At 39.9% G+C, this 16692-nt stretch overlaps 1 protein-coding gene across 1 annotated transcript in view; it reads left to right on the forward strand.

The window, feature by feature from the left end:
* LOC102553320 (uncharacterized) overlaps window positions 1-10212 on the forward strand; it is a 69200-nt gene extending 58988 nt beyond the window's left edge. Inside the window, exons 4-5 of the mRNA XM_063286910.1 lie at window positions 104-244; window positions 5707-10212. Coding sequence (XP_063142980.1) covers window positions 150-244; window positions 5707-7267 — 1656 coding nt within the window. The 5' untranslated portion in view covers window positions 104-149 and the 3' untranslated portion in view covers window positions 7268-10212. The remainder of the gene's footprint in view (window positions 1-103; window positions 245-5706) is intronic.
* Window positions 10213-16692: the final 6480 nt, after the last annotated feature.

Below are 16692 nucleotides of genomic sequence, written 5' to 3' on the forward strand. Positions count from 1 at the left end.
AAGATAGTTTCCTATATAAGGGATGGTTTTTCCCTCACTCAGGGTCTCCGTATTGTAAGCTTATGCTCTCGCTCTCAAGATGCATTAAAAGCTTTTCCTGCAGAAGGATCCTTTGTGTCCCGCGTGTGTTCTTGCTGGCGAGACGTAGCATGGGGCAATTGGTGCAGAAAACCCGGGAAAAAGACCTCGCTATCATCAGCACCTCCAGAGACCCCTTGGTGACAAGGAGGATTCAGAACTGCAGGTAAGCACGTTCGGAGAGGCATGCCTTTCTGGGACTTTGGTCTGGGGTTGTCACCGCCTTGGGAAGGATTTGTTGAGGCTATGGTATTTGTTCTCAGAGCCACCCTACTCTTTCTTATTATTATGTTCTGTTTTCACCGTTTCCGCTGCTGAAAGGAAGATTTTGGTGTGGTTGGTCTGATACGAATACGTGACAGCAGCTGGAGGCGCGTCTCAGTCTCTCTCGTAAATAAGTGAGCTTTGCGCAGATCCCTTTTACCTTCGCCTTGGATTGTTGAGGAGGAGGGACGCCATAAGGCCGACGTAAATAAGCGGCAAATAAGCGGCACCGTCCGGGAAGTGCGCGTAAGACTCCCGTACATAAGAGAGCAGCATGTCTGTTTCTACTCACGCCTTGTCAGACGGACGTAGATAAGCTGCCGGGCGTTCTTGGCCCCTCATGGGGTCCTCACAGTCTGTGATCACGGCCTTGGAAACGGTGCTAAAGCAGAGGGACATTAAAATCAGAGGAAGAACACTTAAAAACTTTGTGAAGGAGGTGGACAGGGTGGCTCCCTGGTTTGCCTGTTCAGGCTCGTTTACATTCGCCTCATGGGACAAACTTGGGAAAGACCTAGACAGAAAATTGGCAGAGAAAGATCTGTGTCTAGGAACTAAAGCCATATGGAAACTAGTCAAAAATTGCTTAGCAGATGAAGTGTGTAAGGCAGCAGTTGTAGGAGGACAGACCGCTCTCGAGGTAGTCCAAGACAGCATGTCAGAAACCGAATGTAGTGAGAGGTTGGGCACGCGCAAGAGAAAGGACGTCCTGAGAAAGAAAAAGAGCCTTCCCGGTAAGTCCGCGGAAAAGGGAGTGTTAAAGCTTTCAGATTCCGGCACTTCCCTCTCTACACAGCAACCGGGAGGGGGAGCCAGCATATACCCTGTGAAAGAGCTAGCAGCGCTGAACCTCGACAGTTCTGATAGCTCTGAGAATGGAATCTTAGATTCAGAGGAGGAGGCCGAGTTAGATGAGGAAGCAGCTAGATATGAGGAAGAGAGATATCACCGCGAGGAACGAAAGGGAGGTAATAGAAAACTTCTGCCACAGCAGTCGCCAACGGCGCCCCCTCCGTATGAGGCGCGCTCTTGCGCATTCTCTTTAGTCCCCAAAAGAGTGAGAAGGAAGCTTCGCATGATGTTCCCTGTCTTTGAGACACAGGAGGGTGAGCGGGTTCATGCCCCAGTCGAATATAACCAAATAAAAGAGCTGGTGGAGTCTGTCAGAAAGTATGGAGTTACAGCCAATTTCACCCTAACCATTCTTGAAAGGCTGGCCCTAAATTATTTGACACCCGCCAATTGGCAGATGATTGCAAAGGCAGCCCTCGTTAACATGGGCCAATATATGGAATGGAAGGCGCTTTGATATGAGGCGGCTCAAACACAGGCCAGAGCTAATGCCACAGCTTTAACGCCTGAGCAACAGGAATGGATGTTTGAACTCTTGACAGGACAGGGCCGCTTCGCAGCGGACCAAGCTAATTACCATTGGGGCGCTTATGTTCAAGTCTCCAGCTCGGCCATTAAGGCCTGGAAAGCACTCAGTAGGAGAGGAGGGGCCGATAATCAACTTACCAGAATCATCCCGGGGCCCCAAGAACCATTCTCAGACTTCGTAGCCAGAATGACAGAGACTGCAGGACGAATATTTGGTGATACTGAGCAAGCGGCGCCGCTTATAGAACAGCTTGTTTTTGAGCAAGCCACCCAGGAGTGCCGAGCGGCCATAGCCCGCAGAAAAAATAAAGGGTTACAGGATTGGCTCAGAGTATGCAGAGAACTCGGAGGGCCCCTTACTAACGCAGGCCTGGCGGCCTCCATTCTCCAGTCCCGGCGACGCCCCTTTAAAGGGACAGATACAAGATCATGTTTTTAATGTGGAAAAGTGGGCCATTTAAAAAGAGACTGTAGGATAACCAAGGGAGACAGGAGGCCTGCAACTATCTGTGTCCGATGTGGCAAGGGCTACCATAGGCCTGCCCAGTGCCGCTCAGTGAGGGATATTAAGAGCAAACTGCTCCCTCCTTTAGAAGCTCAGCCTAATGAGATGTCAAAAAACGGACTGTTGGGCCCCCGGTCCCAGGGCCCTCAAAGATATGGAAACCGCTTTCAGAAAGCCATGACCCTGACAGAGGAGGCTCCCCAAGAGGTGACCCAAAATTGGACCTGTGTGCCGCCTCCGACTTCTTTCTAATGCCCCAGATGGGCATTCAGCCAATTCCTGCTCAGTCTGTGGGGCCTCTACCCCTGGGAACCATAGGCCTTGTCCTTGGGAGAGGATCTCTCGCCCTACAAGGCCTGATAGTCCATCCAGGCCTTGTTGAAGCTCAGCATTCTCTTGATATTCAGATTCTTTGTTCAAGTCCTGATGGGGTTTTTTCCATAAGTGAAGGAGATAGAATAGCACAGTTATTACTCCTTCCATTCTCCCAAGCCACAATACAGGATACCAAGGGGCCCATAGGGTCCACTGGTAATGATTCAGCATATTTGGTGGTTCATCTTAACAACCGCCCAAAATTGAGCTTAGAAATTAATGGAAAGAAATTTGAAGGCATACTGGATACTGGGGCTGATAAAAGTATAATTTCCTCAAAATGGTGGCCTCAATCGCGGCCTACCATAAGATCTTCTCACTCGCTACAAGGCTTAGGCTACCAGTCATGCCCTAAAATCAGCTCTGCCACTCTAACTTGGACGACTGTCGATGGCCGACAGGGACAATTTGTTCCCTATGTACTTCCCCAACCTGTAAATCTTTGGGGGAGAGATGTTATGCAGACCATGGGACTAACCTTATCTAACAAATACCCCCCACAAGTGGCCCACATGATGTAAAGGATGGGCTATAAGGAAGGGAAAGGCCTAGTGTGATTAAAACAGGGCTGTCTCATGCCCATTGAACTGATCGCCAACCCCCATAAACAAGACCTGGGTTTTTCCTAGGCGCCATTGGGGCAGCATGACCCATACCCTGGAAGACGGAGATGTGGTATGGGTTCCCCAATGGCCACTTACCTCCGAGAAGCTACAGGCCGCTGTAGGACTGGTGGATGAGCAGCTAAGATTGGGACATTTGGAACCCTCCACCTCTCCTTGGAACACCCCAATTTTTGTAATAAGAAAAAATCAGGAAAATGGCGATTACTCCATGATTTAAGGGCCATTAACGATCAGATGGAATCCCTTGGACCCATTCAGCGGGGCCTTCCTATACTCTCGGCCCTACCAAAAGATTGGAATTTGGTAATAATAGATATTAAGGATTGTTTTTTTCTCTATTCCGCTTCACCCTCCTGATAGGCCCAGATTTGCGTTTACTGTCCCATCAATTAATCATACTGAACCTGATAAAAGATACCAGTGGAAGGTCCTACCTCAGGGCATGACCAACAGCCCCACGATATGTCAATTATATGTTCAGGAAGCCCTCAAACCAGTCAAGGAGACCTATCCAAATTTATTGTTGGTTCATTTCATGGATGACATCTTGATGTGTCATAAAGATTTAGAATTACTTAAACAAGCCTATCCCTTATAACAAAAATCCTTAAACAATGGGATTTACATATTGCTACAGAGAAGGTCCAAATTGCTGATACAGGCCATTTTTTAGGATCCATCATTCTCCCTGATAAGATTATACCCCAGAAATTGGAAATTCGTAGAGACCACCTCCATACTCTCAATGATTTTCAGAAGCTCTTGGGGGATATCAACTGGTTGAGACCATTTTTAAAAATCCCCTCCGTGGAATTAAAACACTTGTTTGAAATATTGGAAGGGGACAGACACATTACCTCCCCTCGTGTGCTAACTCCCGCTGCAACCAAGGCCTTACTAAAAGTAGAAGATGCCATAAAACAGGCCCAATTGCAACGTATTGATTGGTCTCTACCTTTTTCACTCTGTGTATTAGATACCAAGGATTTGCCCACTGTAGTTTTATGGCAACAAGGTCCACTATTATGGATCCATCCACATGCCTCCCCTGTGAAGACTATTGATTGGTATCCAGTCACAGTAGCACATCTGGCTATTAAGGGCCTAAAAGCTGCCATCTGTCATTTTGGGACTCTACCCCAATCCTTGATTATCCCATATACACCCTATCAGGTCCAAACTCTAGCCTCTACCTCCGATGATTCGGCAGTGTTGCTCACATCCTTTACAGGGAAGATAGATAATCATTATCCTAAACACCCCCTATTATGTTTTGCTAGATCACAACCTGTTGTTTTCCTTCGCGTCACATCCCACAGACCGTTAAAAGAAGGGATAACAGTGTATACGGATGGGTCAAAAACAGGGGTGGGAGCATATGTGGTAAATTCCCAAGTGTTCTCACGACAATATTTTGAAACCTCACCCCAAGTGGTAGTATGCCTAGTGGTCATGCAGGTCCTTGAAAAATTCCAGATGCCTTTAAATATTGTTTCAGATTCCTCCTATGTGGTCAATGCTGTTAATATTCTTGAAACCGCCGGCATAATTAAAAGAACTAGCAAGGTAGCAGAGATTTTCCAAAAAATCCAAATTATTTTAATAAATAAGAGATTCCCTGTATATATTACTCATATACGGGCCCATTCTGGACTCCCTGGTCCAATGAGTTCAGGGAATGATTTGGCTGACAAAGCCACAAAAATGATAGCTGTGGCCCTGGCCTCTCCTCTAGAGGCCGCTAAAACCTTTCATGGCAATTTCCATGTTACCTCGGAAACTTTACGCCGCCACTTCTCTATAACTAGAAAAGAGGCACGTGATATAGTCACCCAATGCCAACAGTGCTGCCAGTTCCTCCCAGTTCCTCACATCGGGGTCAACCCGAGAGGAATACAGCCATTGCAAATCTGGCAAATGGATGTTACTCATAATTCTACTTTTGGAAAATTACACTATGTGCATGTATCTATAGATACATGTTCTGGCATTCTACATGCCACCCCACTTACAGGAGAAAAAACAACACATGTCATTCAGCACTGCCTTGAAGCATGGAGTGCTTGGGGAAAGCCAAGATGTGTAAAAACTGACAATGGCCCCGCCTATACATCTCAAAAATTCCGTCAGTTTTGTGCTCAGATGCAGCTTACCCATCTGACGGGCCTGCCCTACAACCCTCAAGGACAGGGAATCATAGAGCGCTCTCATCGGACGCTCAAATCATATTTAATAAAACAAAGAGGGGGAATTATGATAGAACTCCCCCCAACACCCTGAGTGGCCACTGCTTTGGCCCTTTTTACCTTAAATTTTTTAAATCTTGATGAAGCTGGGCAAACAGCGGCTGAGTGACATTGCTCAGAGCCCAAAAGGAGAAAAGAATTAGTCAAATGGAAGGGTATATTGACAAATGAATGGAAGGGGCCGGATCCTGTTTTGATAAGATCCAGGGGAGCTGTTTGTGTTTTTCCACAGGATAATGAAAATCCAGTTTGGGTTCCGGGACGACTTACTCGGAATATCAAGACAGAGGACCAAGAAGATGACAACTCTGGTGATCCTCATGCTGATCCAGGGAGTGCCAATAAAAGTGCAGAGCGAACTACGGTGGGGAATAATGTCAACCTTCCCCCTCCCGATGCTGGTGATGTATAATGCCCAAGTGTTTCTACGTTTCTTTACTACCAACAAAGAATTGGGACTAGCCTATTTACCATTAGATTCCCATATAGAGCAAGTAAAAGAAAATAGGACTATTCCCCTTAAGGGAAGCCTTTGTTTTGGTATATTCAACAAAACATCTTTTGATCTTCCTTGCATTATGTTGAGTAATGAATCTTCTGCTTGGTTAAGGGAGGCCACATGGGGAACTGGTGAGGAAGACATTGTGGCTAATGCCATAGTTCTTTATGGTTGGTGGCCTTACATTAACTCCTCCACCTGCCCTCTCCGTCAACCAAAGTTGGCACCCTTTTGTAGAGGGACCCAGGATGAAGAACTTACTTTGCCTTGGACTGGTTGCCAGTCCCGGGACTCTGCCTGGGCAGTCCAGAATTTTTTTTCCTTCTCCCCTGATTTGGGAGGTGGAGTGAACTTCACCACCATTGATCCTAGATGGTCCAATAATAATCCCTTTGATCAATGGATGCTTTGTGGCGTTAATGGTAGCTGCACTGATCTTACGCCCATGGCAATGCTACTTGGAGGAAAGGGCGAAAAGGGACGGTTATCATTTTCCTGGACTGGGAATATCCAGCCTTCAGCCTCTGTCTGGACAGCTACTCATATAAAATATAAACCTTACTGGAGCATGGGGTTTAACCCTGCTCTGGTTTGTGTCTGGCCGCCATTTGTGTGGATTATAAGTAATGCCACTAAAGTTTCTAAATTGAATTGTACAGATGGTTCATGTTTTTATGCCCTGTGCTGGGATGCTAGCCAATATTCCATAGCGGTAGTTACCCGCATGCCTCGCTTTATCCCGGTCCCTGTTGAGACTCCGGGGACCCTGACCTTATTTAGAGGAAAGAGAGATTTTTGGATTTCTGCAATTATTGTTGGCATTATTGCTACAACGGCAGTTGCTGCCTCGGTTACTGCCTTGGCATTGGCCTTGTCAAACTCAGTACAGACAACCCAAACTATCAATGATTTATTGTCTACTGTCTCTGTGGCTCTGGACAGACAGGCCTCGGCTAATACTCAGATACAAGGGGGCCTCATGCTTGTTAACCAACATATAGATCTGGTACAAGAGCAGCTAGACATTCTATGGCAACTGGCCCAGATTGACTGTGAACAAAAGCTCCCCGGCCTTTGTGTCACATCTATACAGTATGAACAATTTACCAAAGCTGCCAATTTGTCTAAAACCCTTTCACAGCATTTGTTACAGAATTGGACCTCGGATTTTGAGCAGACGCTTAGGGAATTGAGAGCGGCCATCATTCAAGTAAATTCTACCCAACTGGATCTGTCTTTGACAGAAGGATTGTCATCCTGGATCACCTCAGGAGTCTCTTATTTTAAGGAATGAGTGGGGGTGGGACTTTTTGGAGCAGTCCTCTGCTGCGGGTTAGTGTTACTCCTCTGGTTGCTTTGCAAATTGAGATTTCAAACAAAGAGGGACAAAATTGTGATCGCCCAGGCGCTTGTAGCCCTTGAACAAGGAGCGTCAGCCGATATTTGGTTGACCAGGCTCAAGCAATAGGTCGCCAGCTGGACAGCTCTTGCACTCCTAGAACCTCGGTTCATTGCACAGGATTAGAGTGTCCGGCTTGAGCAGCCCATGAGGGGTGACGAGCTTAGCATCGCACAGGGAAGTTCTACCAAACACGCTCCCTGGAAGGCATGTCATATTACATGAGGGTATCTGCCCCAGTTTTCCCTCCCTCGAAAAATGGCAGTGCGACGGGTCAGGAGTGCCCTGGGTCCCAACAACAGCTTAAGGGTATCTCTCTTGTACAGGTTCGCCAACTTTGTGCGAGGATATGACTTCTGCCTTCACCCTCCTATTTATGGGTGTCCTATTTGCTTAAAGACAGAAAAGGGGGAGATGTGGAGGGCCGCCCTCACATTCTCCATTGTATGATGGCGCCGATATCCAGCAGGATGCACCTAGTAAAAGGGCAATACGCAAGCGCCTGGTAAATTCCTCACAGAGGGGGACACGTATGCTGTTGTACGTCATCTGGCATGTTTGACAGCGACCAGCCAGAGAGTGACACGTCCTAGGCGAGGATAATTTCCTATATAAGTGATGGTTTTTCCCTCACTCGGGGTCTCCGTATTGTAAGCTTATGCTCTGGCTCTCAAGATTCATTAAAAGCTTTTTCTGCAGAAGGATCCTTTGTGTCCCGCGTGTGTTCTTGCTGGCGAGATGTAGCATGAGGCATCTCAGTTCTGTAAGGAACGTACTAGGTTGGCTTTCACATGCATGACATGTCATGTCATTTGTTACCAGTCCCCACTAAAATAAATGAGTGCCTTTTAAATGATGGTATATTATCTTAGACAGCTTCTATGTATTTTAATGCTACACATATCTCTGGCACTAGGAAGAATATTAGCTACTTTTAAAATATTAAGTAGGATATTCTTTATAAGAAATTATACATTCATTTTTATCAACTAAAAAGATGCATTTATATTTAATTTGATGATAATTTGGCTTTAAACTTTTGTTATGAATAGGTGCTGGGTTTGTCATACACATTTCAGCATTTGTTGGTTTGAAAATATAATTTTTCTTTTTTAGCCTGTTGATATGAGAGATTGCATTTGTGATCGTCGAAATTGCCTTTGTAGGTATAACTGGTAAGGAACCTTCTAGTAAATTCTCACAAGTTTGTGTTGTCTGGGAAATCACTTTGAATACAAGTACACTGTCTTTTAAACTTAAAGTCAGGATCAATCATTCTCAACACAATTACCAGGTCTAACTTTCTTCAGGTTTCTAAGTCAGGTTGATCTAGTCGAGGATTTGAGGATTTTCGCTTCTTTTTTCCTGCTCTCCACCCAAAGGGTGTGTGTTTCCATCTCACATCTTGCCCAACCCTGTTGGCCTTGAAGATATTTCATAATTCCTTTTGAGATTTTCTCATAAAAACAAACCCTTGTTATCTCATTCATTTCTGTGCCTTCCTTTGCCTTATCTGAAGTACACAACTGAGTCAAACATTTTGCTGGTCAGAGCTACAACTTATCACTACTAAGAATGCCAAATCAGAATTGATACTGACCAAACAATCCCTTCTTACTCGTGACCTAAAATTTTTATGCTTCCTAATAGCATTAAATGTTCATTTTTAAATTCCTTTCTACATAACACTGTTATTGATACTCTGAAAGTTTTATATCATGTACTATAATCACATCCCCTTCCCCGTCCTTCCATGTCCACTTCCTCTTTCTTACCAACCCAATATAAGAAGTAAAATTAAAAATAAGAAAAAATGATGTACTTTATGTCATCTATATACTCGCTGGACTATGGTTAAACTCTCAACAGCCTGCCCCTTAAACAGAACTATGGACTTTCCCCACCAGAAGCCATTGTGCCTGTTTTGCAAACCCCAAAAGACTGCAAGGAGCCAATTCCAATACGATGATACTAGGGTCTTTATTTAAGCTCGATCTTGGGCAACACTATCATTACAGACTCAGCAGGAGTGGAGGGTGAAACCCAGAGCCCATTTTCTAGAAAGTATTTATAGAGACACATAAATAAACAAAGGGGTTTTCATTGGCACACACCTAATGGGGGGCGGGTATTTGTTGTTCTTTAAAGTGATTGGCTGGTATTGGAAGCCAAATCTTAAAGTTTCATCTGTTTTACTCCTGATTGTTGGTAGTTAGGGAGTACTAGTACTGGAGACAGTACTAGGGGCAGGCTTGTTAGAGTGTAACATAGAGACTAGTGAAAGGTGCAGGCTTGTCATAACTGGAGTTCAATCCTAGGTCAGGATCTTTAAGATGGAGCCTGAACCCAAGATGGAGTTGGCTCTCACCATCAATTGTAAGAGAGCTACTTTTCCTCTTCCTCATTTCATTGCGCTTTCGAATTCTCTTCAGTGGCATCCTGTCTAGGCTGTTATTGTTCGGTTGTTGTCTCTGAAAAGACACTAATTTTTTCATGAACTCTAAAATACCTGTGGTCATAAAAAGCAATACATCATCTAGATTACAATAAAATGTTGGCTCTTTCACTTCCTGACTTATATCCTAAGTGACATTTAACATATAGAGTCATGATAGACATTTATATCTACTCTGTAGCACACATTAGAAATTCTGATTTTATTTTTATTTGATTTCATCTCCAAGTTTTTCATATCATCTGGAATTTGTGTGTAGACTAAGATATACTTGAGGACAGAAACTACTAGAATTGTTATCTAGTACTCAATCCAACATGGATGATGCTTTTAAAATGCTTTATTCATATTCATAAAATCCCTTCACAAAAGTACTTACTTTTTACCTTCCTTGTCAATCAACATTTCATTAATCTTTAATCAACAGTATTCATGTACATAGAAATTAGTTTTAAATTGTATTTAATTCTATAAATGTCTGATTTGTTTGGTCAAAAATAGTATTTTGTATTCTATATTGATTGTTTCAAGCATTATACAATTTATATATAAATAATCTGTTAAATAGCAACTGTCTGTTGAAAAGATAAAAATAAAGGATAGTTCCTGACCTCTGAGTTCTTGTATTATAGAATGACATTTGTCAAAAGTTTGATGCAGAAGCTGTTACCATTATTAATCAAAACTTTAAAAAGAAATGATAAAATTCTTTAATTCTATAAAAAGAAAATAATTTTATGCTACTTTACATTCATGAATTTAATTTCATGGTTAACACAAAGTTCAAAACTGTCAATGAAGAAATGTCTTCAACCTAATTAATGTCAACTTTGGAACTGTGCAAGCTAGGCTGTAAAAACTGGTATTTTCAATTTAGAATTACAAAACTTTAAGCCCTTGCAAGATTTGAGAGACAATTCCATTACATATATTTTTCATGAAATGCTCGTTTCCTCTTGAAACATATGAATTTGTCTTAAGTACTGCCCCGTTGCTACTTACATAGGAGTATACACTCTGAGGACTCAGTCTGTCACTATCCCATGTATTGTGAAATAGAATAAATCACTGGGGGTTGGTTGGGTCTTGTGATGACTTATATAATATAGTCTCATAAAAGATTATGATTTTGAACTTTAGGGTTACACATCCATATGGATGTTCAATTCAAAACAATTTTTATTTCAAATTCTTCCTTAGAATGCAATAAATTTTATGTATATGATCAGGGTCTCACCTTAAGAAATAATATAATTTATAGAAGTATTAAAATTCAAATGTGCTGATCAAATACCCTTTCCTGGCTACAAGAAATTTATCCATATATTTTTCTTAACCATGATGGTGTCAAAAGTCAGTACTTTCTGTTAACTTTTCTACTTGGACCATATTTATATTTTTTATCTTATAAAAATTGTTTCCTGCTATGTCTGCAAGATAGGACTAACTAATTAACCTTGCACTTCAATTTCAGTAAATTCAAAGGTCGGATGTTCAGCCACGAGATATGATTAATTCTAATACTTACTAAAGTGACTTTCCAAGAAAATGTCTCCTGAATAAACAGAAGAAAAAGGGAAGGAAGAGGTATAGAAAATATTATATGTTATTAGTAGCAAGCAGAAATTATTTAACAATCAGAGTAGCATTTGATTTATGTACAAGGTTAAAAGACTTTACTACCCCAATCTAAAAGGCTTCATGTTATTAGGTTATTGCCAACTGTCTTAGTCAGGGTTTCCATTCCTGCACAAAATATAACCAAGAAGCAAGCTTGGGAGGATAGCATTTATTCAGCTTACACTTCCACATTACTGTTCATCACCAAAGGAAGTCAGGACAAGTACTCACACAGGGCAGGAGCTTGGATGCAGAAGCTGATGTAGAGACCATGGAGGGGTGTTGCTTGCTGGCTTTGCTTCCCCTGGCTTGCTTATCTTGCTTTTATATAGAACCCTAGATTATCAGCTCAGAGATGGCACCACCTACAATGAACTGGGCCCTACCCCCTTGATTACTAATTGAGAGAATGCCTTAAAGCTGGATCTCATGGAGGCATTTCCTCAAGGAGAGCTCCATTCTCTATGATAACTCTAACTTGTGTCAAGTTACCATACAAAACCAGTGAGTACAACAACCATGTTAGTTTTCTATAGAAATAATCTATAAATCTAAATATAGGGTGTAGCCAAATTTGCTTGTATTATGTTGAATTGTCTCTACATTTCCTTTATTTAATCAACATACAATTTTAAATGTACAATTTTAATTTAATTTTAATTGGAATTTGTTAAAATGTTTTACAGAGTCAACATATCATATATTATATAATAATTCGTTTAAGAATGATTCCTTTGGCCATGTTAAGGAGTAAGACTCTGAATCGACACATACTCAGCTATTGAGAATATTCTAAGAAATAAATCTTTGCAGATGAATTAAAAATCATCACATATGCACTCTAGTTTCTTGTTACTAAAGAAACATACTGCAGTCTGAGATCATCTATACATTTAATTTTAGGATTATAAGATAATATTGCCAAGAATTTAACATTTTGTATAAGAAAGATAAAATAAGACAATACCTTTAAATTACTTCTCTTTTCTCATATTTATTAATGTTCTCAACATTTTATTTTTAAGAAGTAAACCTGGTTCTTGACTTTGTATTTGAATGGATGTTGAGATGTTATTAATTTATTTTGATCTATCTTAGAGAAATTGTAAGTCTTGGAGTACAATTGGATCAATCTAATCATTTGACAATCAGTCTGATGTGACACACGACATTACTATAAGAAAAATGTCATTTCTTTCTTATGCCTTTTATCTTTTATTCTTTACTACTTTTTACAAGCAATATCACCTTCTTTTATCCTTATGGTAGTTTATGTATTTATTCCATGTTTTTCCCAATGAAATGATATGGTTTAATTTTCTGTTTGGATTTCTTTTTCTTCCCTCATTTTTCTATTTCATACTTAACTGATTAGCAATAAAGTGTGTGTGTGTGTGTGTGTGTGTGTGTGTGTATTTGTATTTTAATGGAAGTATATACATAATCATGTATGTAACTAGGTGTAACATTACTCTGACCTTTGTGTGTGTGTGTGTATTTGTGTTTTAATGGAAGTATATGCATAATCATGTATGTAACTAGGTGTAACATTACTCTGGCCTTTATATATCATTTTCGAGATTGTAATTAGAACATTTCTTCTTTCTTATTCCTCCTTTTGAATCACTTAATTGTTACTGCATGCAGATATGCATATACATGTATTCTGTGTTATGCTACTTCTATGTATATTTTCAGGACTAGTCTTAGATAACCGATTGTTATGATCTTCCCTTGAAAAGGACATTTTTTTTCTGTTCTCAGAATTCATTATTTCCTTAGAATTCTTTGTGTACTGTTATGGCCTTGTGAGATTTTCCCCGTACACTTTGGCACAACTATTTATGTAACCCTTCTTCAGCCCATATTCATGCAAGGACATTTTAATAGATGAAGCTTTTTAGCTTATTACTAACTGGTACAGGAAAAAAAATCAGGCAGCTAAGGATAGTGAAAGTGGGAGAAATAGTTTTCCCTAGGAAAGAAGACCCAATAGCAGGCATTCATCCCTGAAAATATATACATAAAAACAGTATTATGTGGACTGTGAAGGTTCACTTTATAGATTGAAGAATATAATTGTGTATTTTGTGTGTATGTGTGTATTTGTGCATATGTGAGAGTGTCTGAGTACACACACACTATACAAAACAGCTATTAATGAAAGCATGGTGATAAATTTCTAAGAGAGCAAGGAATACATGGAGATGAATTTGAGATTAGAAATATTGTTATAAAAGATTAGATAATATGCTAATTTCAAAATAAAATGAAATTAAACACAAAACAAAATTATAAAATTGGGGCACTAGGTGATATTTCAAAATATACATAAATGTGTTATGGATGGCTGAAATCAGCCTGAACATTTCTTTCTTTCTTTCCAAATATTTATCATTTCTTTGTAAGGAAATGTTAAAAATTGGTTTTTATTTCTTTTGGAAACACAGAGTGCATTGTCATCACAGCGCATTGTCAGTGGGATTTACAAGAGGACAGGGCAGCATTCAGTCTTGCATCGATGGAAGTTAATGCCGACTGGTCAGCCTCTCACCTTTCGTCTCCCACTATTCCTTGCTGCTTCTGATAGCCAGTATTATACACCAACCTATTCTACACCAACTTCTGTGAGATTCACCAGTTCCTACATATAAATCAGATTATATAGTAGACTTCTTTTTTGTGTCTGACTTGTTTCTTTTATACAGTAATCTGCATATCAATGCATACTGCCACAAGCGATGAATTTTAATTTGTTTTTACATGTTATATAGTAACGTACACTCTATGTAAGTCAGAGTTTTAAAAATTATTCCGAAGTGGCTAACTACTTAGGATCTTTAAAATGCTTTGCCTTTGGAATAGTGCTACCATCGGCTAAGGTATATAGATGTGTCTGTCAAATGCTCCATTTACCTGACTGCCAATATATCCATCCATAGAAAGCTGGATGAAATCCTAAATTCTTGTCAGTTTGGAAGAAACTCCATACTGATTTCCATAATGACTATGCTAATCTACAGCCTACCAACACTGTAGGAGGAATCTCTTTTCTCCACATCCTCGTCATCACTGATTATATTTAATCATTGTATTTTCCAGCCTAAGATGATGTCTCATTATGATTCTGAAGGACATTTTCTCATGATTAGTATATTATGACCATTTATCAAATACAGATTAGCCCTTTTAATGTTCTGATGTTTAAGCCCATTATGTACTTGCAAAACTGGTTGTCTTGCTATTATACTATTAAGATTCTTTATGTACACTTGTGATTAACCCTTTCTAAGTCATACACTTTACAATCATCCTTTCCCATTCTTGGAGTGTCTGCTTCTAATGATTTTCTTTGATAAGTAGAAACATTTTAATTTATGTAAGACATTTCTTATAATTTTTCCTTAATAGTCTGTCCTTTGAAGATCTTTGTAAACACCATTTCCACTCCAAGATTCGGAATCATTCTTCCATGTAACTTGTTATTTTTGTATAAAGTGTTATATACAATTCTCTGATTTACATTATATTTAACTATGAGAAATATTCATCATTTAATTTATTGTCATATGGGTACTCAATTTCATCTTCAACATTTACTAGGAAAACTATCCTCATATAAATTGAGATATTATACATGCCAAAATATTTATTTAATCTGATATCAAAATGCTTACTTAATAGAGTTACAGTTTGTTCTGAATCCTTCATGAACAGTTTACTTTTTTTTTCATTGTTTTGATAAAATACTTGCCAAATGCACCTTTAAGAGAGAGAGATGTTTGATGTGGTTCACAGTTTGAGAATGCAGCTCTATATGTCGGGAAGGAATAATGTCAGGAGCATGAGGCAGATAATCACATTACAGCTGTAATCAAAAGGCAAATATGGGTAGACAGTGGACATTTTCTCTCCTTATTCCATAGTAGAAGCAGTTCCCATATTCAGGCTTGGTGTTCAGTCCTCCATTAAGCCTATCTGGAAATACCTTTGCACATATTCATCTTCATTGAAGAACACGAAATTCATCTCACAGGTGATTCTAATTCAAGTCTAGTTGACAATAATGATGAAAAGTCACATTTTGTTAATAAGGAAAAGTTGTCACATATTATCATATCCCAGCCTGCCTTTTAGATTGGGAATGAATGCCTATACCAGACATCTGAGGAGCCAAGTAGAGATTACAGAAGGTGCTTGAGTTAGTCTCCTTCACATCACTATGTCCAATACACAAGACAAGTCAGTTTATTATAGAATACAAGTGTTTTGGTTCACAGTTTTGAGGGTAAAGTCCATAATGGTAGAATGAGCCAAATGATTTCTTGTCTATTGGTGACATATGGACAGAAATACTGAAAGAGAAAAATTGCTCACCTCAGTGTTTGAAGTGATGGAATCCAAAAGAACATCATCATAAATCTGAAATACTCCCACAGGTCCCTCCTTCTAATGGACCACTATAAACAGGAACTGTAGACTTGTAAATGGGATGCTAACACATAAGTCTTGGGCAGACATTATTATCACAGATATAGCAGGGTTTATCAGTTTACCTGTCATTTTTTTACATGCTTGCAAAGCTCTTTTGTTTTACTAATGTCAAAAAGTAAACAATTCAGGAAATAAAATGAATATGAAGTTTTCTTAGAAACTATTTGTTAAATATGTATGTTTCATATGGTGTGGTAAAAAACTTCATATTCTCTCGCATTACTTTTACTTCAGAAAAATATTGCAAATACTTTATTTGGCAATGCACTGAAATTTGAAATCAAATTTAAATACAGCTATTTACTCAAACAAAATGCCTAGGCAAGAGAATTTATACAAAAATTAACCTATACTGCTATCTCAGAAAGAGACTTTTAAATCTTCTACTAATAGAAAAACCTGTACAGTGGTCTTAAAATATATTTTGGTAAACACTGTTAATTGTAGAACACTATTTCTGATATCCAGTACCAAATATATGACCATATACTACCTAAAACCCTGAGAGGGTGACAGAGTGAATGATTAAATCTGTCCTGAATACAGCCCTCTCATCAAATGTATTATGATTTTCAGAGAGCTGCACCTTGCAATTTGAGGCCAGGACACGTAAGATTCCTGTTTTATTAGCTGTAACAAACAGTCACAGGGTTCATCACTTAACTATCCTCCAATGAAAGTCAGGCTGAAGTCTACAAAATGTGGCTCTTGTTTAAGAGAACCCCCCCAGCCCCACCAAATGGTCTCATGA

This window comes from Rattus norvegicus, chromosome 4 (genome assembly GCF_036323735.1).
Source record: "Rattus norvegicus strain BN/NHsdMcwi chromosome 4, GRCr8, whole genome shotgun sequence".
NCBI classification, from domain to species: domain Eukaryota; kingdom Metazoa; phylum Chordata; class Mammalia; order Rodentia; family Muridae; genus Rattus; species Rattus norvegicus.